This window comes from Rhinatrema bivittatum, chromosome 7, assembly GCF_901001135.1.
Source record: "Rhinatrema bivittatum chromosome 7, aRhiBiv1.1, whole genome shotgun sequence".
NCBI classification, from domain to species: Eukaryota; Metazoa; Chordata; class Amphibia; order Gymnophiona; family Rhinatrematidae; genus Rhinatrema; species Rhinatrema bivittatum.
This window is the reverse complement of record NC_042621.1, coordinates 32,886,378-32,911,409: the sequence shown is the minus strand read 5'-3', so window position 1 is coordinate 32,911,409 and position 25,032 is coordinate 32,886,378. Positions and strand designations below refer to the sequence as shown.

The 25,032-nt window shown below is 45.6% G+C and overlaps 1 protein-coding gene across 4 annotated transcripts in view; it reads left to right on the top strand.

Moving 5' to 3' along the window:
* Nucleotides 1–25,032, top strand: part of ZNF276 (zinc finger protein 276) — a 332,393-nt gene that overhangs the window by 152,495 nt on the left and 154,866 nt on the right. For 3 of the 4 annotated variants that reach the window (XR_003857676.1, XM_029608213.1, XM_029608212.1), the window contains exons 7-8: nt 4,026–4,136; nt 4,222–4,297. Coding sequence is in view for 3 of the 4 variants with exons in the window: in XM_029608213.1 (XP_029464073.1) it covers nt 4,026–4,136; nt 4,222–4,297 (187 nt within the window). In the remaining variant the exon portion in view is untranslated. The remainder of the gene's footprint in view (nt 1–4,025; nt 4,137–4,221; nt 4,298–25,032) is intronic. The other variant, XM_029608214.1, reaches the window with a different exon arrangement.

Here is a 25,032-nt window from a genome sequence, read left to right as displayed (position 1 = left end):
GCGTACTTTCACCAAGTAATGGTGGTGTTGACGGCAGGCATACTGGTATATCCATACCTGGATGACTGGCTCATTTGAGCAAAGTCAACAGATCTCTGGCGGCAGTCAGTACAACAGGTTCTGCAGAAGTTAAGATCCCTGGGCTTGGTGGTAAATCTAGCAAAAGGTCATCTCACGCCTTCTCAATCCCTGGAATTCCTAGGTGCTCGCTTCAACACCAGAGTAGGGAAGCTGTTTCTCACAAGGGAATGGATACTCAAGCTGTAGCCTCAAGTTTGCTGTCTTTTGGGGCTTTCAGTATCCAAGGTCTGGGACTACCTACTATTTTATTTATTTATTTATCGAGTTTTATATCCCGTTATTCGGCTACGCCATCATAATGGTTTACAAAATACGAAGGTTACAAGGTTAAGGCGGGATAAGGGTTTCAACAAAGGTTCAAACTATTGTTAACATAGGGGTATCATATACAAGTTAGTTACTGTTCAGTTTTATGTTTCAATTCTTAGTTATAATACATAGTTGTGATGAGTCTCATTTTTTCTTCAGGTTAAATTGTAGGGGGTTGGCGTTATGTCGTTCATTGGGTGAGTTGGTATGCTTTGTTGAACATCCATGTTTTTAGATCTTTTTTGAAGGTTTTTAGGTTTTCTTGAGTTCTGAGTTCAGTTGGGAGGGAGTTCCAGAGTTTTGGGCTACCTAGTGAGATTGCTCTCTTTTGGGTTGAGGTGAGTTGACTGGAACGCGTAAGTGGTGTTTTTAGAAGTCCCTTATTTGCTGATCTGAGGTTTCTGTTTCGAGTATGTAGTTTTATAGAGGAGCTTAGCCAGTTTTCTTGTTTTTCATATATAATTTTATGTAGAATGGATAGAACTTTGTATTCAATCCTGAATCTTATTGGTAGCCAGTGTAGTGATATAAGTGTTGGAGTGATGTGGTCATGCTTTTTAGATCCAGTGAGGATTTTTGCAGCTGCGTTCTGTAGGATTTGGAGTGGGCAGATAGTGTTTAGAGGTAAGTTGAAAAGGAGTGAGTTACAGTAATCTATGTTGGAGAAAATGAGTAATTGAAGGACCGATCTGAAGTCGTTGGTGGAAAGAAAAGTTTTTAAATGATGGAGTGTAAGTAGTTTGATATCCATCTTTGATTTTTGTTGTGATACGATTTTTGAAAGAAAGTTCTCTGTCAATTATTACTCCAAGGTTGCGAGCATGATTGATCGGAGATATAACCGTATTCTGGTTAATTAGGTTGAGTGGTGGTATTTGAGGAGAGTTGTTCCTTCTGTCTAATATGATCATTTCAGTCTTGTCGAAGTTGAGGATGAGTTTTAAGTTGGTTAGTTACTAGTCCTGGGCTCTGTGGCATAGCCTCTGGAGTTGGTTCCTTGGGCATTTGCTCATATGCGGCCTCTGCAGAAGGCTCTCCTTTTCCGTTGGAATCTGTTATCTGAGGAGTTTCATCTTCCACTTCCACTCAGGGGGACCACCAGGTTCAGTCTTTCGAGATGGCTTGGTCGGGCCAATCTGAGTTGCAGGGTGGAGTTAGAAATTCCAAATTGGGTGATAGTGGCCACTGATGCCAGTCTTTCCAGTTGGAGAGTGGTGTGCCAAGATCAGTCAGCACAGGGCCAGTAGTCGCAGGAGGAAGCATTGTGGTCTTATCAATCGATTATAGATGTGGGTGGTAGTTTTGCGTTGCTTGACTTTCTGCCACACTTCTGCAACTATATGAATTCTGTCAGTGCAATAACAGTGGCTTACATCAATCGGCAGGGAGGAACCAGTAGTTGAGCGGTGGCTCATGAGGCCCAGGAGTTGGTTCGCTGGGCGGAGTAACATGTCGCTACTGGTGGCATCTCACATAGCCAGGCTGGATGACATACAGGTGGATTTTCTAACTCTGCAACGGCTGGACCTCAGAGAGTGGGAACTGGCAGAGGAGGCGATGCTCCTCGTTCGGATCACATGGGGAATGCCCCACATGGATTTGATGGCATCACAACAGAACACCAAGGTGCCTCGCCTTTTCAGTTGCAAGCGAGAGCTTGGGGCAGGAGGCTTCTGGGCCTATTTTGGCCTCAAGGGATTCTTCTTTGTTTTCCTCCATGCCCACTGGTGGGGAAGGTGTACTACAAAGGATAGAGAAACATCCAGGCAAGAGGATTCTAGTGGCTCTGGAATGACCACGTCAGCCATGGTTCGCGGACCTGGTCAATCTGATGGTAGACGGGCCATTGAGGTTCAGTCATCTGCCGAAGCTGCTTCATCAGGGTCCAATATTTTTGGATCAGGTGGTTCACTCTGTCTCGCAGCTTGGCTTTTGAAAGGAAGCGTCTGAAATGGAAGGGTTATTCTGAGTAGGTCATCACCATCTTGCTGCAGGCAAGAAAACCATCCACTTCCTTGGCCTATGTGAAGATTTGGAGGATTTTCGAGTCCTGGTGTACTGATCAGGGATTGAAGACCACCCATGATTTAGTTGCGCATATTTTGACTTTTCTACAGAAAGGGTTGGTTAAAGAGGGATATGCACAGCTCCGTTTGAACTGATGAAGAAGGCAACTATAAAGGATTTAAACCTGACAGCATTTTTCTGATGGCAGTTTGTTCGGCCAGAAGGATTTTGGAACTTCAGTTGTCATAGTGTAGAGATCCCTTTCTACAGATTTCAGACTGGTATCTCGTTGAGTACAGTGTCTTCTTTTCTTCCAAGGTGGTTTCTGCATGCCATCTGAGTCAAATGATGAAGCTTCTAGCTTTTCCTAATTTGGATGTGTCCGTACTTCACGCAAGGGAACTTAGACTATTGGATATGCGACGGATGTTGTTGAGATATCTCAAGGTAGCTAATAGTTTCCGGATGTTGGAACACTCTTTGTGCTTTGGAGTGGTCAAAGGAAAGGGCGTAAGGCATCCAAAATTACAATTGCGCATTGGCTGAAGGAAGCTATAGGCTCAGTTTACATCTGTCAGGGTGGTTCTGTACCAGAGAGCTTAAAGGCTCACTCGATATGCTCTCAGGCGACCTCCTGGGCCGTGTGTCAACAAATGTCACCGCAAGAGATTTGTCAGGCAGCTACTTCAAAATCATTGCACACTTTCACCAGGCATTATCGCTTGGATGACTAGGCTCCGGATGCCATGAGTTTTGATGAGGGTTCTATAAGTGGGACTATCTCAGTCCCACTCTGGGGAAGCTTGGGTACATCCCAGTAGTCTGGACTGATCTGGGTATGAACAGGAAAGGAAAATTGTTTCTTACCTGTTAATTTTTAGATCCTGTAATACCACAGATTCAGAACCCCATCTTTTTGGGAGAGTTCACTCATACTGGCAGTTTATATATAATGAAGAATTGTTGAGGGGTTTAATGAAGTTCTCCTTTTGTCATTGTTGAAAAGGATTTTCCATTTTGAGACTTCACCATTCTCGTGCTCATTACGGGGTATTGAGTCTGTTTAGTTACAGTTTACATATTATCTTGGCTTGGGTACAGGTCATTACTGAAGGACTGCGGGTGGCACACTAGGTTATATGGCAGTGTCAGTGAAACTTTTTACCTTGTCTCCATTTGCTGGCAAGGAGGCAAAACCCAGGAGTCTGGACTAATCTGTGGTATTCCAGGAACGAAAATTAGCAGGTAAAAACCAATTTTCCTTTACCTCTCTGTACACTGGGCTCTAATTTTCTTATGCTGATATTCATCGCATGAATGCATGCAAGATTCTGTATTGAAATTATAAGAGAGGTATCTTTGCGGTGTGCCTGGACCCGTGTGCCATGCTGTGAAATATTGATGTAAGCTTTGTTGTATTTCAGAGATACCATGACTTCTGGAGAGCTGCTCTCAGTTGTACATAGTCAGAGTCAGCACTGATAACAAGCTTTGTGATCAGGATCACCAAGTTCTATAATACACTAGAGAATCCCCTTCTGGGAGTTCCAAACGATGTGGCAGTGAAATCGCACAGTATTTTAAATCAGTTCCCTCAGAATCTACATAGTGCTTTTTCTGCCTCACAGTAGGGTATCCTGCAAACCGAGTGACAGTAGAGAGGCTAAAAAGTTAGAAGAGCCCAAAGTAAAAAAGAAACCAGGACCGAAGCCAGGCTGGAAAAAGATTAAATCTGAAAGGTATGTAAAGCCAGTCTGCATTAGAGTGAGGGTGAATGCCAGCATGTTAGGAACTCTGCAGATGTGCTTTGTATTTGCGTTTCAGAGAGGAGTTGCCGACAATTTACAAGTGTCCTTACCAGGGGTGCACCGCTGTGTACAGAGGGGCAGACGGCATGAAGGTAAGAGCGGGAACCTTGCACTCAGTCTGACTTTAGATGAACTGGGGAGTGGCAGGAGACTTATGGATGTATTTATAATACTAATGTTATACAAGCACCCTTGTAGAAAGAAACTGGATTTTCCATTAATTTCATTATCTAGATTTATAAACTGCTTTATACAATAATTGCAAAGTGATTTTTAATGTAACTTTATATACTGCCACTACCATCTCTAGCTATCAATCCATTAGAAGGACATGGCGTTCTCCTGCTTTAGGTTACTGGTATTGCCCATCCCACCAAACAGCGCACAGTCAGACTGCTTGCGCCATACATCTGCCCACTCATATGCAACAGATGCCACTGGAACAAACACAACACATTTATTTAGGCATCACGTATATTTTTATTGTTAAATGGTCATATTCATCTCTGTAATCTGTTTGTGGGAGTGAGGTCCACTGGACCATAAGCCAGGAGGCCATCTCAGCTTGTCATTTTCAATGGGCCTTTTCCACTGGTAGACAAATAAAACTCAAGTAATGCTGTTAAGTCTCGCACTGGAAATGCTACTGAAAAAAAGGATAGTGCAGCAGCTTGTGCAACTTTGCTGAACAAACCTGCTTTGAGTTCTTTGAGGTGACCAGATTATTAGATCTAAGGGAGGGTGCAGTAGAAGTTGCCTATCTGGATTGCAGTACAGCCTTCAACATGATTCTTCGTGAAACATTGGTAAACAGACTGGCCAGCATGGGAGTAGGACAGGCAGTTAACTGTGTGGGAAGTTAGCTAAGCAGGAAAGAGGTATGAAGGTATCGTGATCAGTGGCTTGGTTTTTGGGCCAGAACTTTTCAGCATCTTTCATTAGGGACATTTGTTTTGTAATGTAACAACTGTAACAGGGTGTAAATATTGGGAGAGGTTGAAAAAATGAAAAGTGACTTGAAGAAACTGTAAGAATTGCAGGTGTGATTCAGTGCAAAAATGTATAAAATCCTGCATTTGAGGAGCTTAAACTTTTACTTGCATCAGTTAGGAGGGCAAGAACAAGCACCTGCCAAACAGGAAAAGGTCTTAGGAATCTTTCTTTCACATGACCTGGAGGTTGCCAACTAGTGTGATTTTGAGGCAACAGGAATGTGTGGGGCTCCTTTTGAACCTTTGAGAGAGGCAACCGTGAAGGATCTTAAATTAAAAGTGGTGTTTCTGGCGGCCATTTGTTCAGCCCGCAGGATTTCAGAGCTGCAAGTGCTGTTGTGTAGGGAGCCTTTCCTGAGGATTTCAGATTCTGGGGTTTCTTTGAGAACGATGCCTTCCTTTCTCCGAAGGTTGTATCTGCATTTCATGTGAACCAGGCCGTGGAGTTGCTTGCTTTCCCGGATTTGGATGCATTAGCTCCACACGCTAAAGATCTGTGATGTTTGGATGTGAAATGAGCTTTGTTGCGCTACCTCAAGGTTACTAATGATTTTAGGGTCCGAAGAAGGGGCAGAAGGCTTCAAAGGCTACGATAGAACGATGGTTGAAGGAAGCAATTAGCTTGGCTTATCTCTGTAAAAGACGCCCTGTTCCAGTGGGATTAAGGGCTCATTTCAGTTCGATCTCAGGTGACTTCTTGGGCCGAGTGCCAGCTGGTATCACTGCAGGAAATTTGTCGGGTGGCTACTTGGAAATCACTACACACTTTCGCCGGACATTGGTTGGTTCCCTGTACGTACCCGGATCAGTCCAGACTGCTGGGTTTTGCCTCCCTTCCATACGCTATCTGGAGGTGACTAATGATTTTCGGCTCTCCAATCATCTGTTTATCCTCTGGTCCAGACCCCAGAAGGGTTGCATGGCCTCCAAACAATCTATAGTGCGGTGGTTGAAGGGAGCGATCATATTGGCGTACCTTGGCGTAGGTAACTCCCCTCCGCTGGTTGTCAAGGCTCATTCTCTTCGAGCCCAGGCGACATCTTGGGCGGAGAGCTCCTCCGTCTCCACTCAGGAGATTTGTAGGGCGGCCACCTGGAAGTCGATCCATACTTTTGCGAGACATTATCGCCTGGAAGTTGGTGCTCCGTCGGGCGGTCAGCTTGGAGACAAGGTAATACGAGCAGGGCTGTCTGCGGCCCACCCGTGATGGGAAAGCTTTGGTACATCCCACCGTCTGGAATGATCCTGGTATGTACAGGGAAAAGAAAATTATTCCTTACCTGCTAATTTTCGTTCCTGTAATACCATGGATCATTCCAGACACCCTCCCTTGGTTTGGGAGTTTGCTTGTGGGACATCCCTGCCTACCTGTCTTAACAATCTTTTACTCTGTATTTCGAATACTGCGCGTCTTTTTTGTTCATGCACTGCTGTTCGCAAGTTCACTGTTCAGAATTTAGTTGCTGTTTATTTGGACAGTGGTTATTTCAGTTCCTTCTTTGATTACTTGATCCCTCTGTTTTTAGTCTCTCTCTTTTGGGCTTTGTTAGTCTAGTTACTGAGAGCTGTTACAGGGGAGGCGTGGTTATATGGGTCCTCCCCTGGGAATTTTTTTTTTTTAATTTATAAGATTTTTATTAACTGGCAAAACTGAAACATACAAAGTATTGTACCATATCGGGAAATACAAGCATAAGCCTCCCCTGGGAATTTTGTGTTCTGACTCCATCTGCTGGACATGGAACATAACCCACCGTCTGGAATGATCCATGGTATTAAAGGAATGAAAATTAGCAGGTAAGGAATAATTTTCTTATGATACTCCTCCAACAATGGATTCCATGTGGACAAGAGCGTGTTCTGCAACTGTCTCATGTGCACGAAGGCCCACGGAACCAAATCCAACGTGGAAGCCATGGACCCCAGAACCTACAAATAATCCCAGGCCATTGGCACCGAAAGCCAAAGCAGACGTGTCACCTGCACCTGTAATTGCCAACCTGTCCAGGGTCAGAAACATCCTGCCCTTCTGGGTTTCCAGATACTCCAATGACTGAGTCAGAACTAGGTTACTGCCACATTTATCACCCAACCCAGCGACCGCAAGGTGTTCATGACTTGCTGGGAGTGACCAAAGCATTCCTCTTCCACTTTGCCCAAATGACTCAATCATCCAGATGCAGATGTACCAAAATCCCTTCTCGTCAAAGGGCTGCTGCCACTACCACCATCATCTCTGTGAAGGTTCGTGGCGCTGTGACCAGGCTGAAGAGAAAAGCTTGAAACTGGAAATGCTGTCCCAACAACATGAATCGAAGAAACATCTGATGCTCCTTTCAAATGGGAATACAGAGATACGCCTCCGTCAAGTCCAATGACGCCAAGAACTCTCCTTTGCGGCCTGATGCAATCATAGTTCGCAACGTCTCCATTCGAAAATGCGGAATCCTCAGGGCCCTGTTCACTTTCTGCAAGTCGAGAATGGGCCGAAAGGTTCCTTCCTCCTTGAGCACAACAAAATAAATGGAGTACCTCCCCCGCTTCTGCCATGGGAAAGGGACTATCATGTTTGAACTTAGCCTCTGCAGAGTACCCCACACCACCTGTCGCTTGCTTCGAGAAGCAACATGGGCCTCCAGAAAGGCCTCCCTCACAGGGCACGAAAATTCTAGAGCATAGCCATCCCACTATCTCTAGAACCCAATGGTCTGAGGTAATCTTGGCACACTCCTTCTAAAAGCAGGACAATCTGCCTCCTACCGCTTTCTACAGAGGAATGGGCGACGCTGGCTTCATTGCGATGACTTTCCACTACTGGCCCCTTGGCCAGCAATATCCCTGGAAGGACCTGCGAGTGCCTCGAAAGGACTGCTGCCATCCCATCGACTGCTTTGCTCCTGCAGCAGAGGAAAGCTTGCCTGACTGGAACCTACGCGACTCCTGAAACTGGGACCAAGACGCAAAAATCTTCTTGCTGGTTTTCCTAACCTCAGGCAACCTGTTCCCTTTGGACTGTCCCCAAAGTCTTCATCAGCTGATCCAAACCCTCCCCAAAAAAGAGTTTCCCCTTAAAGGAAAGATTACACAGCTGTGCCTTGGACCATCGCAATCACAAAAGCCTGTGAGCCGCTACTGCCAAGACCGTGCTCCTAGCCGAAGTGCACACCAAGTCATAAAGCACATCTGCGACATAAGCCACTCCAGCCTCCAAGCGCGCAGACTGCAGAGAACTGACATCCCCTGATGAAGCTTGCTCTTGTGCCTTCATTGCCGAAACTGCCGCATCCATCTTCGGCACCTGCAGAAGCTCCAAGGTCTCCTCCATCAGGTGGTAAAGCTTAGCCATGGCCCTGCTGACCTTTAGACCAGTTTCTGAAAAGTCCCACTCCTAGTTTACCAACTTACAAATCTTCTTCTGCAAGGGAAAAGTACTAGGCAGGCCCCGCAGCCCATCCAGGACTGAATTCACACCCTCATTATACGACGACTCCTGAGTCATCTTAACCCTCAATTCCTGTAACACCTGAAAAATGAGAAGCAATTCATCCTTAAACAAGCGGACCACCCTAGGGTCATCTCCATCTGACACTGGAAACTCATCCGTATCAGGATCATCCTTATTCTCATCCAGGTCTGCATTCAGGGCCATGTTCGCGTCCACATCCAGATCAGCCCCCTGCAAATCCAAAGTGTCCTCTGGCATATCATCAGCATCTTCCCCACACCTGGGATCAGCCTCCGAACTTGCATGTCCCAGACCTAGGCGTCGCAGCAGGTCCCCGGACCCACTGAAAGGGACCATCTTAAGACTCCTGGAAGCATGATGGAGAGATCTCCCCTTCGGATGCTTAATCCCCATCCCATTCCTCGCCAGGAAGGCCTTATGCAGAAGCAGAAAAGACTCCGGCGAGAAATTTTTGAGATCCTCAGCCTCCTGTTCAGAAAGGCTACCGTCCAAATACCCTCCCCCCATCCTGTCCTTCCTGCACCACAGGTGACAGAGGAGGAGGGGATGTTAGGTTCCATAGTAGGAACTACCACCAGGAAAAAGATCTAGGCATCATAGTGGATAATACTTTAAAATAGTCAGCTCAGGGTGCTGCAGCAGTCAAAAAAGCAAACAGAAGGTTAGGAATTATTAGGAAGGGAATGGTTAATAAAATGGAAATGTCATAATGCCTCTGTATCGCTGTATGGTGAGACCGCACCTTGAATACTGTGTACAATTCTGGTTGCCGCATCTCAAAAAAGATATAGTTGCAATGGAGAAGGGCAACCAAAATGATAAAGGGGATGGAACAGCTTCCCTATGAGGAAAGGCTGAAGAAGTTAGGACTGTTCAGCTTGGAGAAGAGACGGCTGAGAGGGGATATGATAGAGGTCTTGAACGAGTAGACGTTAATCGGTTATTTACACTTTCGGATAATAGAAGAACTAGGGGGCATTCCATGAAGGTAGCAAGTAGCACATTAAAGACTAATCGGAGAAAATTCTTTTTTACACACAATTAAGCTCTGGAATTTGTTGCCAGAGGATGTGGTTAGTGCAGTTAGTGTAGTTGGGTTAAAAAAGGTTTGGATAAGTTCTTGGAGGAGACGTTCATTAACTGCTATTAATCAAGTTTACTTAGGGAATAGCCACTGCTATTAACTACATCAGTAGCATGGTGTTTGGGTAATTGCCAGGTTCTTGTGGCCTGGTTTGGCTGCTGTTGGAAACAGGATGCTGGGCTTGATGGACCCTTGGTCTGACCCAGTATGGCATGTTCTTAAGCAGATTGTGATACATTGCAGGAAGACTTTGTGAGACTGGAAAATTGGGCATCCAAATGGCAGATTAAATTTAATGTGGATAAGTGCAAGGTGATGTATATAGGGAAAAGTAACCCATGCTATAGTTACATAATGTTAGGTTTCATATTAGGAGCTACCACTCAAGAAAGAGATCTAGGCATCATAGTGGATAACACATTGAAATAGTCGGTTCAGTGTGCTGCGGCAGTCAAAAAAGCAAACAATGTTGGGAATTATTAGGAAGGGAATGGTGAATAAAACGGAAAATGTCATAATGCCTCTGTATCGCTCCATTGTGAGAATGCACCTTGAATACTGTTTACAGTTCTGGTCGCCACATCTCAAAAAAGAAATAGTTGCGATGGGGAAGGTACAGAGAAAGGCGACCAAAAATGATAGTGTTACGAATTCAGGAGGTCGACCCCTGTTCCGAGGTAGAGTTGGTGCTACCCAAACGGACAGAGAACCCGTTAGGTCCCTACCATCGGAGGGCAAGGCTTGATGAGATGAGTGTTGATAGAAGACTTCACCCAGGAAGCTCGTGATCCCCCCCCCCCCCCCCCCAGAAGGAGCCTGTAGAGATCCGGCCACTGGGAATTAAGGAACTCCCTGAAGACTAAAAAAGGACTGGACGCAGGCGCCTCCTGCAGGTCGGGGTTTCCAGACAGCTGGCACCTCCAGCTGGTCGTAGATAGTCTGGGAGTAGAAGTCAAAGGATAGTCCAAAGCCAGTCCAAGGGTCGAAGTCCAGAGAGCAGTCCAAAGCCAGTCCAGGAACAGATGGGAGAGAGGTCCGAAGCCAGTCCAGGAGCTACACAGGAGAAAGATCCAAAGCCAATCCGAAGTCAACGCCAGGAACTCACAGCCAGTCCGAAGGTCAGGAGCCACAGAGTCAATCCAACGAAGAGGAGGAGCAGAAGCGGGACGAAGAACCAAGCAAGTCCAGGAACACAAGCACCAGAAACCAAGCACGAAGCCTCAATACCAAGGCAAGGTCTGAGGAGCAGACCTTGCTTTAAATACCAAAAATGAAGGCGGAGTTTCAGGAGGGAGCCACAACAACTTCCTGTTCTGGCCCCTTTAAATCTTATCTTCAGCCGCGTGCGCGGCTCTAAGGCAGCCAGGAAGGGGGAGGAGTCATCTCAGCTTGTAGAGTCCTGCGGCTGGCCTAGCAGCAGCCATGGCCGCGGGGAGAACGCCGGAGGAGGCCCCCCTGCTCCTGGAGGAGCCTTCGGACCAACCTGACGCCTCAGTTGAGTATTTGGTCCCGGCCGCTGACCGCCGCGGTTGGCGGCCATAACATAAATGGGGATGGAACAGTTCCTCTATGAGGAAAGACTAAGGAGGTAAGGACTTTTCAGCTTGGAGAAGAGATGGCTGAGGGGGGGATATGATAGAGGTGTTTAAAATCATGAGAGATCTAGAACAGGTAAATGTGAATCTTTTATTTTCCCATTGATAGCAGGGCTGAATTAGCCATGTTGTCATGGGAACTTGTCCCATCAGGCCCAGGAGGCGGAGCTTCAAAGTAGTGTTAGAGCTTTGCTCTGAGGCTGAGCGTGAGTTCCCGCGCTGGAAAGCTGATTCTCCTCAGTCTGTTTTTTCCGTGCGTGGGATCGCACGCGAAGCTTCAGATCTCCACAGTGTTAGTTTAAGAGAAAGAGAAAAAGAAGAAAAAGGACGATTACCGAGAGGACATGCCTAGACTGTCGGGCTTCAAACCCCGCGTGTGCGGTAAGGTCATGTCCATCACTGATGGACATGACAAGTGTTATTGATGTCTGGGCCCAGACCATCAACAAGAGTCATGCCCCCACTGCAGATGCATGACGCCGAGGGCTTGATGCCAGAGGGCCAACAAAATCCTGGCCTTGAGATTAGCACAGGGTGGATATTATGTCCCCCCGTCGGAAGCCCACTCATCTCCGGGGCCCTCCAAAGTGCCGGCTGTTCCTCCGCATCGAACGTCTTCCATGGAGCCCTCCACCTCCAGGCCTGGAGGTGGAGGCCGACGACAAAGTAAAGGGCACGGATCCAGGGGTCGAGACCCGGAGAGATCCAAAGATTAGAGCCGAGGGGACTCGGATGCGTCGATGCGCCATCCAAAGTCTGGTTCTACCACACATGAGAAGGCCCATGCCTCGGGGAATCCACCGACGCACAAGAGTATTGACGCACGCAAAAGGCGCCGAAGATGAAGCCTTCAGAGCTTGTGCCGAAGCCTCATACGTCAGCTAAAACGCCCACGCAGAGATCGACTCATGTGATACCGGCGCAGATAGCGCCTTTGTTGATGCATGATTCCCTCGCGTCGATGCAGAAACATCAGAGGATGCATACCTTACTAAAACAGATGCAAGGTATGGCACTGTCGACGCATCTGTTGACGCTGGCAAAGTATTCTTCTAAGACATCGGCGCAAACTCAGTTACAGCCATCCAAGAAGATGAAAAGCACTGCGTCTCAGTTTGACAACTCGTCGCAGTCTGTACCTGTCTCATTCGGAGACTCTAGACGTTCTCCATTGTCACTGGGCCAAGATTCCCCAGACTGTCCTTCTAGATCAGAAGAGGATTCGGTCCAGGTACCAAGCCTCTCTTCTTCTTCATCAGGTTCTTCAGTTCACGTGTCCTCTGACTTGTCCTCTGCCTCCAGGCACCGGTCCATGGGAGAAGTACTGCAGGAGCCATTACGTAAGAAACACAAAGCACCTGAAGTACTGCGTACCCACAAGCAGAAGCGGGCAGCATCGGATTCTGACATTCTGTTAGCAGCATTGCCATCACACCGTCCAACAACTCTGGTTCGGCTGGCCATGCCTCCTCAAACTCAGCAGGCTTTTTCTCAGCTTTTGGGAGGCACTTTCTGGCTTCTTTGAATTCATACAATCTTATCGGCTCCCTCAACACCGAGTAGCGAGAACCTTTCTCCAAAGCCATTGGAACCTTCATCTCCAGAGCGTCCAAAGTTACCTTCACCAAGGGATCTTTCTCCTCCACAGTCACAGTTGCCTAAACCTCAGGAGGTTCTGCCACAAACAGATCCTCCACTGACATCCCCAGATACCTCGACAGGATACCCTTCGGACCCGCCGGAGGAACCAGCAGAGCCCAATACACCGCCAGAGGATCTAACATATGCAAAATGTTTGGAAAAGATGGGCTTGATCCAAAATCTAGATATCCAGAAGGTGCCAGATCCCAGAGTAGCAACTCTGGGCTTACAAGATATTTGACCTTCCGTCAGAGCCTACGTCACTCCCGTCGCATGCCGTACTTGACACTGTCCTAGAAAAATCCTGGGAGACACCATTCACAATCCCAGCAGTCTCGAGGAAAATGGACCTCAAACATAAGATGAAGCAGTCCGACATCCACGCGAGGATCCAAGATGGCGGCACGATAGGAGCTGGCACCGAGTAGCTCTTTATTCTCTTTCTGAAAAATTGCCTTAAACCTCTTTAATATGCCACCTAAGAGGAAGGGGAAAGTCAGGGTGTATCCCTCGACTCCCCCACCAACTTTGGTAGCTTATCAGGAGATTACCCAGTTCCTTACCTCCTCTACCACAGCTCTTCCAGGAGTCGAGGAGCCCTTGGAGCAGTTCCGGCAGAGAGAAGAATCTGCTCCGGAGGAGACTAGCCTGAGTCCCGAACTAAGGACAGCACCGAAACAGGGAACGGGGCTGCTGTCTCAACCCGGCACGTCGAAGGGAGGAACTCCTTCCGGGTCGCAGGCAGAGATGCCAACGCTGACTGCAGTGCTTCCAGCACCGACTACCAGCTCAGTTGCCCTGGGAGAAGTGAGCCTCATCGCGGGAATATCTGAAATCGGACAGGGAGAAGGGGTCGCTGGGGTAAGTTCTGTGGATATTTTCCTGCTACTACCACAGGTAACTTCTCAAGCTGTCATGCCCCTAAAAATCCCAGAACGCCCCGAGACTGTGACCAATGCTGCGTTATGGGACTTGATGGTGGGGGTGGCAACTGTAGTAAATCAAGTAAGCGAAAAAGTGGAATTGTTGGCATCTCAAGGCACCCAAAATTCGCTTGAATTTCAACAGAAACTTGATTTAGTGTCAAAGAAAGTTGAGAAATTGGAAGAAAACGAGCAAGAAAATCTTAAGTTTAAAGCTGAGTTGCAAAAGAGAATCAATTTATTGCAAGAAGAATAGAAACATTAGAAAATGTCTCCAGACATCTAAATATAAGGATATTATATTTTCCTCGAGTTTTGGGAGAAAATCCATATATTTCCTTGAAGAGGTTTCTGAAGGAAGTTCTTTGTTTTGAAGAAGAAAATTTACCTGCTATAAATAAATGTTTCTTTTTACCTAAAGCAACTTCTACAGCAAACAGAGTAAATATACAAGGGAATTTAACCAAATTTCTAGAAAATTCAGCAGCAGAAGTAATAGATAGGGCCACGTTACTGGTCTCATTAATATCGTTGCTGGACGTTCAGTTAATAATGAAAAATTATTTCAGGAAATTTCCCACTGTTTTTCATGGGAAAATGTAAAAATCTTCCCTGATTTGTCTCCTTTTACTCAGGGAAGACATAGGGAGTTTCTAACCCTTTGCCAACAGGCTATTACTTTGGGTTATGCCTTTAAAGTTTCCTTGTAAATGTATCTTAAAGAAAGGAGCAGAGGTCAACATATTTTTCACTTTTCAGCAATTAAGTAATTTTCTTATGTTAAAAAACCCCCTCACATCTACCCCTAGTAATACGTAAGAGTGGTTGTTAGATGCCGACCTTTTTCTTAAAGAAATTTGTTTCCTTATTAAGAACATAAGAAAATGCCATACTGGGTCAGACCAAGGGTCCATCAAGCCCAGCATCCTGTCTCCAACAGTGGCCAATCCAGGCCAAAAGAACCTGGCAAGTACCCAAAAACTAAGTCTATTCCATGTTACCATTGCTAATGGCAGTGGCTATTCTCTAAGTGAACTTAATAGCAGGTAATGGACTTCTCCTCCAAGAACTTATCCAATCCTATTTTAAACACAGCTATACTAACTGCACTAACCACATCCTCTGGCAACAAATTCCAGAGTTTGTGCGTTGAGTAAAAAAGAACTTTCTCTGATTAGTTTTAAATGTGCCCCATGCTAACTTCATGGAGTGCCCCCTAGTCTTTCTACTATCCGAAAGAGTAAATAACCGATTCACATCTACCCGTTCTAGACCTCTCATGATTTTAAACACCTCTATCATATCCCCCCTCAGTCGTCTCTTCTCCAAGCTGAAAAGTCCTAACCACTTTAGTCTTTCCTCATAGGGGAGTTGTTCCATTCCCCTTATCATTTTGGTAGCCCTTCTCTGTACCTTCTCCATCGCAATTATACCTTTTTTGAGATGCGGCGACCAGAATTGTACACAGTATTCAAGGTACGATCTCACCATGGAGCGATACAGAGGCATTATGACATTTTCCGTTTTATTCACCATTCCCTTTCTAATAATTCCCAACATTGGCTCTCCATAATATCGGATCCTAAGAATTTGTGGAAACACATTGTATATTGATTTATAAATTTTAAGATTGATGGAATAGTAATATTATTTCCTGTAAAGTTTATTGTTGGATGATTATGGTACTTTTATTATTCCATTCTATCTGTTTTTCTGAATTTACAAAATTTATGGTTTTGTAAAATTTAAAACTGATAAATAAATAAAGAATTAAAAAAAAAAAAAAAGATGAAGCAGTCCACCTAATACACTCTTCCGTAGTTGCCTCATGCATCTATCATCGTCGAATCGTCGATGCACAAAGCGAAGAAGTCCAGACTGCACTTGACCACTCTTCCGGGTAAAGACCTTCGTTTATTGGATGGCTTTGCCAAACATTCGTTCCAGGCAACTGTTAGCAGCACGGATTCAATATCATCAGTTCTACATAGTCCAATATTTATATGAATGCGTTCAACAGTTGAGGAAAACTCCCACTTCCATGGACATGAGTGCCTCCGTTTCTCAGTCTATACAGGACATGGAAGAAGGGATCCGCCATCTTCTACGCACTGTGTATGTAGCATTCGAAACATCCTCCCGTGCTTCCGTGGCCGCGATTGCAGCGCGATTAGAGAGGACATACATGACAAGTAGGCCATCTTGCCCTGTAAAGGAGACAACCTTTTTGCCAACAGCTTCCAAGAAACAGTAGCTCAATTTAAGGAGCAGTCTGTGGCTGTACAGACCCTGACGAATCCACCTTCCTACAAAGCTTCTTCGCACTGCTATTTTGCCCCACCACGCACGCAGCCATTCCAACGCCGGGCGTATCGCCCATTTGCTTCCTATCGCCTACCAGCCGATGCAGTGACCACAACAACAAAACCAAGGTCGCAGGGGCTGCCCGTGATCTCGACGACCCCAGGACCAGCAACCCCTTCCTATGTCCAAGACGCCGCCGTCTTTTTGAAGATAGTCATGCCACCATCACATACATTAACAGCAGGAGGAATAACATCTCACATTCAGGAGTGGAGGAAAATCACCACTGATCATTGGGTGCTGGACATAGTCCACCAAGGGTACCAGATCCAATTTGTGAGCCCACCCCCACTTCCTCATCTATCAGCCAGAGGAAGCAGAACGAATCTCACCCAGCTGGGGATGGAGGTAGCTTCTTTGCTATGACAACAAGCAATTCGCTGTCTACCTCCATCAACCCAGAATACGGATTTCTACTCCCCATATTTCCTCATTTCCAAGAAATCTTTGGATCTCCACCCGATCTTGGATCTCCGAGAGCTCAACAAATACATAGTCAAGGAAAAATTCAAGGTGATCTCCTTCAAATCCATATGCCCCTAATACATCCAAATGATTGGATGTGCTCCATAGATCTAAAGGATGCTTACTCTCATATTCCAATTCACCGATCCTCTGGCATTACCTATCCTTCCAATTCAATGGCCAGCACTATCAATGCAAAGTTCTTCCCTTCAGCCTATCAGCAGCACCCTGGGAGTTCACCAAGTGCATGGTAGTGGTGGTGGCATTTCTCCATCAAAAAGGAATCATAATTTTTCCATATCTCAACAACTGGCTAATTGTGGCCTCCAACCCCAACACACTACAGAAGCATCTCCAAGAGACAATCATTTGTCTCGACAAATTGGGCCTTGTCATCAACTACCAAAAGTCCAACCTTACACCTAAGCAAACCATTCATTTCATAGGAGCGTATCTGGACACAACCAAACACAGTTTTTCTGCCACAGATGCATCATCTGCCTTCTATTGCGACAACTCAAGGTCATGCAGTCACATCAGCTTGCCAAGTCCTGGCAGTCTTGGGTCATATGGCTGCTTCGATTCACGCAGTATCCAATACTAGACTACACATGCGATGGATACAGTGTGATCTCAGCCGTTGACATGGAGAGTGTCCTTAACCGGAGGCATAGTAAAGGATATAGATTGGTGGTTGAATAAGACGACGCTCACCAAAGGCGCCCCATTCATCTTTTGCCGCACAATGCAGTTCTCACCACCGATGCCTCCTGCAAGGGTTGGGGGGTGCACCTAGATCACCTCCAGACGCAGGGCCTATGGTCCCTACAGGAACAGCAATTTCAAATCAACCTCCTAGAACTCAGGGCGATATGTTACGCTTTGCGAACTTTCGCCTCTCACCTGCAAGGTTGACTGGTCTACACGGACAATCAAGTGGCCATGTTTTACAGCAACAAACAAAGTGGGTCGGGTCTTGGACCCTTTGCAAGGAAGCCTCAGCATTCTGGAATGGGCGAACCACCATTCGATTCAGTTGCAAGCAACATACCTACCCGGCATATCCAACACTTGAGCAGACAACTAAGTCGTGTATTTCATCCACACGAATGGTACCTCAATCACGAGGTGGCACAGACAATCTTCATGAGGTGGGGAAGGCCGTAGATCGACCTCTTCGCCACAGAGTTCAATAGGAAAGTAACTCAATTCTGCTCCATTTATCCCAGCCTACACAGGGAGGCCCAGGATGCTTTTCTCATTCCGTGGAGGGAATCACTACTATATGTGTTTCTTCTGATTCCACTGATTATAAGGACTATACAAAAATGCATACAGGATGTGGCACAACTGATTCTCGTAGTGCCGGCCTGGCCTCGAAAGCCTTGGTACACACACCTTCTACAGTTGTCCACAGAAACACCTATTCGGTTACCGAATCATGAAGACCTTCTATCGCAAGAGGAGGGAATCCTCCTCCACCCACTGCATTCCTCCCTTCACCTGACGGCTTGGAGGTTGAGCGGCTCCTTCTAACAGAACAAGGATTTTTTGTCACTGTGCAAGATATCATTCTGGCATCCAGGAAACTTTCCACTAGGAGAAATTATCAATTCAAATGGAAGAGCTGCGCAGGCTGGTGCGGGACGAAGGGTATTGACCCACTAACCTGTACACCTGATGTTTTATTGGATTACCTCCACACCTTATACATCGCAGGTCTAGCTACGGCTTCAGTCCGTGTTCACCTCACTGCCATAGTCGCCTTCCACGACGGTCAGCCTATATCAACTCATCCAATGGTATCTTGTTTTGTCAAAGGACTGGCGCATCTACGGCCCATGGTTCCAAAGCCACAAGTGCCGTGGAATCTCAGCCTCGTCTTGGAACACCTGATGCTATCACCATTTGAACCTATGGACTCAGCTCATAAGTATCTCTCATGGAAAGTTGTTTTCCTTACAGCGGTTACATCTGCTCTTCAAGTTAGTGAGCTACAGGCACTGGTTCATTATAGCCCATATATTTTTCTATTATCATAAAGTACTCCTACGGACTCATCCTTCGTTCTTACCAAAGGTGATCTCCCAATTTCACCTAAACCAATCAATTGAACTGCTTACTTTTTGTTCAAAACCACATAAACATGAAAGAGAAAAACTTCTGCATACACTGGACTGCAAAAGGGCATTAGCCTATTTTAAACAATGAACCCATTTGCCCACAAGGGATCTCTCAACTATTCGTTTCCTTCAATCCAAATGCGCCTGGCTTACCTGTTGCTAAGCGCACCATCTCTAGCTGGATAGCTCAATGTATACAGTTCTGTTACTACAAGCAGAATGCCAAACTGTCTTCTCATCCCACTGCTCATCAAATACGGGCAGTGGCCACTTCAATAGCCCACCTACCACATGTCCAACCATTGGACATATGTAAAGCAGCCACATGGGCATCCCTGCATACATTCACGTTCCACTATTGCTTGGACCAACACATGGCGGAATACGCCAAATCGGGAAGAGCACTTCTGCAGTCGTTATCATATTAGACACCGGAGTCGACTGTCACTTGGACTACATCATGCTTACATGCACATAAACTCATAAACCACCTCATCAGCATGATGGGGTGCTTAGGACTCCCATGACAGCATGGCTAATTCAGCCCTGCTATCAACGGGAAAAAGCAAGTTTGCTTACTGTAAACTGTGTTTCCGTAGATAGCAGGATGAATTAGCCATGCTGACCCACCCAACTCCCTGAACAGTCGACATTCTCATAGAAACATAGAAATGACGGCAGAAGAAGACCAAACGACCCATCCAGTCTGCCCAGCAAGTTTTGCACATTTTTTTAATCTCATACTTATCTGTTACTCTTGGCTCTTAGTAACCTTTTGATTCTATTTCCCTTCCACCCCCACCATTAATGTAGAGAGCAGTGTTGGAACTGCCTCTAAGTGAAATATCTAGCTTAATTAATTAGGGGTAGTAACCACCGCAATAAGCAAGCAATACCCATGCTTATTTGTTTACCCAGACTAAATAATTCAGACCTGTTGGTTGTTGTCTGTATATAGATCCACTTTTCTTCATTCCCACTGCCGTTGAAGCAGAGAGCTATGCTGGATATGTCTGAAGTATCAGTCTTTCTTCCCTGCCGTAGAAGCAGAGAGCTATGCTGGATATGCATTGAAAGTTAACTATGAGACTTTCTCCCCTGCCGTTGAAGCAGAGAGCTATGCTGGATATGCATTGAAAGTGAAGTATCAGGCTTATTTGGTTTGGGGTAGTAACCGCCGTAACAAGCAAGCTACTCCCCGCTTTTTGTGAATGCAAATCTTTTTCCACGTTTCCTCTTGCCGTTGAAGCTTAGAGCAATGTTGGAGTCGCATTAACCATGTGTATGTTTATTGAATAAGGGTATTATCTCCAGGTAGTAGCCATCATTCCCGCGAGCCACCCACTCTTCATTCACGTCCTCTAGACTTTATGGATCCACAATGTTTATCCCATGCCCCTTTGAAGTCCTTCACAGATCTGGTCTTCACCACTTCCTCCGGAAGGGCATTCCAGGCATCCACCACCCTCTCCGTGAAGAAATACTTCTTGACATTGGTTCTGGAGCTTCAAATCGTGACCCCTAGTTCTGCTGATTTTTTGTCTGACGGAAAAGGTTTGTCGTTGTCTTTGGATCATTAAAACCTTTCAAGTATCTAAAAGTCTGTATCATGTCACCTCTGCACCTTCTTTCCTCCAGGGTGTACATATTTAGAATCTTCAATCTCTCCTCATAAGTCATTCGATGAAGACCATTCACCTTTTTGGTCGCCCTTTTCTGGACCGCCTCCATCTTGTCTCTGTCTCTTTGGAGATACGGTCTCCATAACTGAACAGAGTACTCCAGGTGAGGCCTCACCAAGGACCTATACAAGGGGATAATCACTTCCCTTTTCTTACTTGATATCGCTCTCTCTATGCAGCCCAGCATTCTTCTGGCTTTAGCTATGGCCTTGTCACATTGTTTCGCTGACTTCAGATCATTAGTCACTATCACCCCAAGGTCTCTCTCCTGCTCCATGCACATCAGCCTTTCTCCCCCCATCGAATACAGTTCATTCGGATTTCCACTCCCCATATGCATGACTCTACACTTCTTGGCATTGAATCTCAGCTGCCATATCTTCGACCACTCTTCCAGCTTCCTTAAATCCCGTCTCATTCTCTCCACTCCTTCCGGTGTGTCCACTCTGCAGATCTTAGTGTCATCCGCAAAAAGACAAACCTTACCTTCTATCCCGTCCGCAATGTCGCTCACAAAGATATTGAACAGGACCAGTCCCAACACCGATCCTTGCGATACACCGCTTAAAACCGCTCTCTCTTCAGAAAGAGTTCCATTTACCATCACACATTGTCTTCTGTCCATCAACCACCTCTGCACTCACTCCTAAGCTTCTCATTTTATTCACCAGTCTCCTGTGCGGGACCGTATCAAAAGCTTTGCTGAAATCCAAGTAGATGACAATGAGCGCTCTTCCTTGATCCAATTCCTTGGTTACCCAGTCAAAAAAGTCAATCAGATTTGTCTGACAGGATCTTCCTCTGGTAAAACCATGCTGCCTCTGGTCCATCAATTCTCCCGACTGTAGATAGTTCACTATTCTCTCTTTCAACAGTGACTCCATTACTTTTCGCACCATATACTACTACCGTGTTTCTCCGATAATAAGGCAGATCTTATATTCTTTTTTAGCTCCGAAAAATGGTTAGGGCTTCAAATTTGATTAATTACAACGGGGTTGTAAAAAACCCAAACCCACCCCAACCCTTCAAATTTACTTCATTGCACCCCCCCCCCAAAACTTGCCGAAATTCTCTGGTGGTCCAGCGGGAGTCCTAGGAGCAATCTCCTGCTCTCAGGCCGTCTGCTGCCAGTAATCAAAATGGTGCCAATGGCCCTTTCCATGTGACAGGCTATCGGTGCCATTGGCCGGCCTCTGTCACATGGTAGTAGCAATGGACCGCCCATCTCCTTGAGGGGGGCGGGGGTTGCAATGAATTAAATTTGAAGGGTTGGGGTGGGTTTAGGTTTTTTGTTTTTTTACAAGCCCCCCCCCCCCCCCATCTGCCCCCTCTGGGTTTTGGTCCCCCCCCCACCAGGTACTTTCGGTAAGTCTTGAGGGGGCGGGTCGGGGAAGTCTTGGGGTGGAACTGTGCATCCACTTAAAAGCTAGGGCTTATTTTTGGAGTAGGGCTTATATTTCAAGCCCTACTCCAAAAATCCTGAAAATCAAGCTAGGGCTTACTTTCAGGGTAGGGTTTATTATTGGAGAAACACGGTACGCTTGCTTTATCACAGACTGAGGAGAATCTGCTTTCCAGCGCGGGAACGCACATGCAGCCTCAGAGCAAAGCTCTGATACTACTTTGAAGCTCCGCCTCCCGGGCCTGATGGACAGTTCCCTTGACAGCATGGCTAATTCATCCTGCTATCTACGGAAACACCATTTACGGTAAGCAAACTTGCTTTTACTCTTTCGGATAATAGAAGGACTAGGATGCACTCCATGAAGTTAGCATGTGGCACATTTAAAACTAATCGGAGAAAGTTCTTTTTCACTCAACGCACAATTAAACTGGAATGTGTTGCCAGGGGATGTGGTTAGTGCAGTTGGTGTAGCTGGGTTTAAAAAAGGATTGGAAAGATCTTGGAGGAGAAGTCCATTACCTGCTATTAATTAAGTTAAGAACATAAGAAATTGCCATGCTGGGTCAGACCAAGGGTCCATCAAGCCCAGCATCCCGTTTCCAACAGAGGCCAAACCAGGACACAAGAACCTGGCAATTACCCAAACACTAAGAAGATCCCATGCTACTGATGCAATTAATAGCAGTGGCTATTTCCTAAGTAAACTTGATTAATAGCAGTTAATGGCTATTAATCCTCCAAGAACTTATCCAAACCTTTTTGAACCCAGCTACACTAACTGCATTAACCACATCCTCTGGCAACAAATTCCAGAGCTTTATTGTGCGTTGAGTGAAAAAGAATTTTCTCCGATTAGTCTTAAATGTGCTACTTGCTAACTTCATGGAATGCCCTCTAGTCCTTCTATTATTTGAAAGTGTAAAAAACCGAGTCACATCTACTCGTTCAAGACCTTTCATGATCTTAAAGACCTCTATCATATCCCCCCTCAGCCGTCTCTTCTTCAAGCTGAACAGCCATAATCTCTTCAGCCTTTCCTCATAGGGGAGCTGTTCCATCCCCTTTATCATTTTGGTTGCCCTTCTCTGTACCTTCTCCATCGCAACTATATCTTTTTTGAGATGTGGCGACCAGAATTGTACAACAGTATTCAAGGTGCGGTCTCACCATGGAGCGATATAGAGGCATTATGACATTTTCTGTTTTATTAACCATTCCCTTCCTAATAATTCCTAACATTGTTTGCTTTTTTGACTGCTGCAGGACACTGAGCCGACAATTTTAAAGTATTATCCACTATAATGCTTAGATCTTTTTCCTGGGTGGTAGCTCCCAACACGGAGCCCAACATCGTGTAACTACAGCAAGGGTTATTTTTCCCTATATGCAACACCTTGCACTTGTCCACATTAAATTTCATCTGCCATTTGGATGCCCAGTCATCCAGTCTTGCAGGGTCCTCCTGTAATGTATCGCAGTCCGCTTGTGATTTAACTACTCTGAATAATTTTGTATCGTCCACAAATTTAATAACCTCACTCGTCATATTCCTTTCCTCATCATTTATATATATATATATATATATATATTGATAAGCACCGGTCCAAGTACAGATCCCTGAGGCACTCCACTGTTTACCCTTTTCCACTGAGAAAATTGACCATTTAATCCTACTCTCTGTTTCCTGTCTTTTAACCAGTTTGTAATCCACGAAAGGACATCGCCTCCTATCCCATGACTTTTTAGTTTTCATAGAAGCCTCTCATGAGGGACTTTGTCAATCGCCTTCTGAAAATCCAAATACACTACATCTACCGGTTCACTTTTATCCACATGTTTATTAACCCCTTCAAAAAAATGAAGAGATTTGTTAGGCAAGACTTCCCTTGGGTAAATCTGTGTTGACTGTGTTCCATTAAACCATGTCTTTCTATATGCTCTACGATTTTGATCTTGAGAATAGTTTCCACTATTTTTCCCAGCACTGAAGTAGGGCTCACTGGTCTATAGTTACCTGGATCGCCCCTGGAGCCTTTTTTAAATATTGGGGTTACATTGGCCACCCTCCAGTCTTCAGGTACAATGGATGATTTTAATGAAAGGTTACAAATTGTAACTAATAGATGAGAAATTTCATTTTTGAGTTCCTTCAGTACCCTAGGATGCATACTATCTTGTCCAGGTGATTTGTTATTCTTTAATTTGTCAATCTGGCCTACTAAATCTTCTAGGTTCACAGTGATTTCGTTCAGTTCGTCTGACTCATCACCCTTGAAAACCATCTCCGGAACTGGTATCTCCCCAACATCCTCATTAGTAAACACGGAAGCAAAGAATTCATTTAGTCTTTCTGCAATTGCCTTATTTTTCCTAAGAGCCCCTTTAACCCCCTCGGTCATCTAATGGTCCAACCGACTCCCTCCCAGGTTTCTTGCTTCGGATATATTTAAAAAAGTTTTTATTATGAGTTTTTGCCTCTATGGCCAACTTCATTTCAAATTCTCTCTTCGCCTGTCTTATCAATGTTTTACACTTAACTTGACAATGCTTATGTTTTATTCTATTTTCTTCAGATGGATCCTTCTTCCAGTTTTTGAAGGATGTTTTTTTGGCTAAAATAGCCTCTTTCACCTCACCTTTTAACCATGATGGTAATCGTTTTGCCTTCTTTCCACCTTTCTTTGTGTGGTATACATATGGACTGCGCCTCTAGGATTGTATTTTTAAACAATGTCGAAGCCTGTGATGTGATGGTCACTCCCACGGGGAGGAGCCCCGTGAGGAACCGCAGTACTCGGCTAGACTCTATACACGCAGACACTCAGAATTTGTTGGTACTACCCAGGGAGTGGCAGCAGTGAGGTAACCCAGTAGAAGTAGTCCAGGGGTCATCAGCAGAGGAGATGGTAGGCAGCGCTGGGTAGTGGAGGAAAATCCTGGATGCAGACTCCGAGTGCTGAAGCTGAAGGGGAGACAGACTGACAAGGTTAGTTACTCACTGAAGTAGATAGCTGTATTGATGAAGATCCTGGCAGGCAGAAGAAGATCAGTAAGGCACCAGAGTAGGAAGAGCAGGCCATCGAG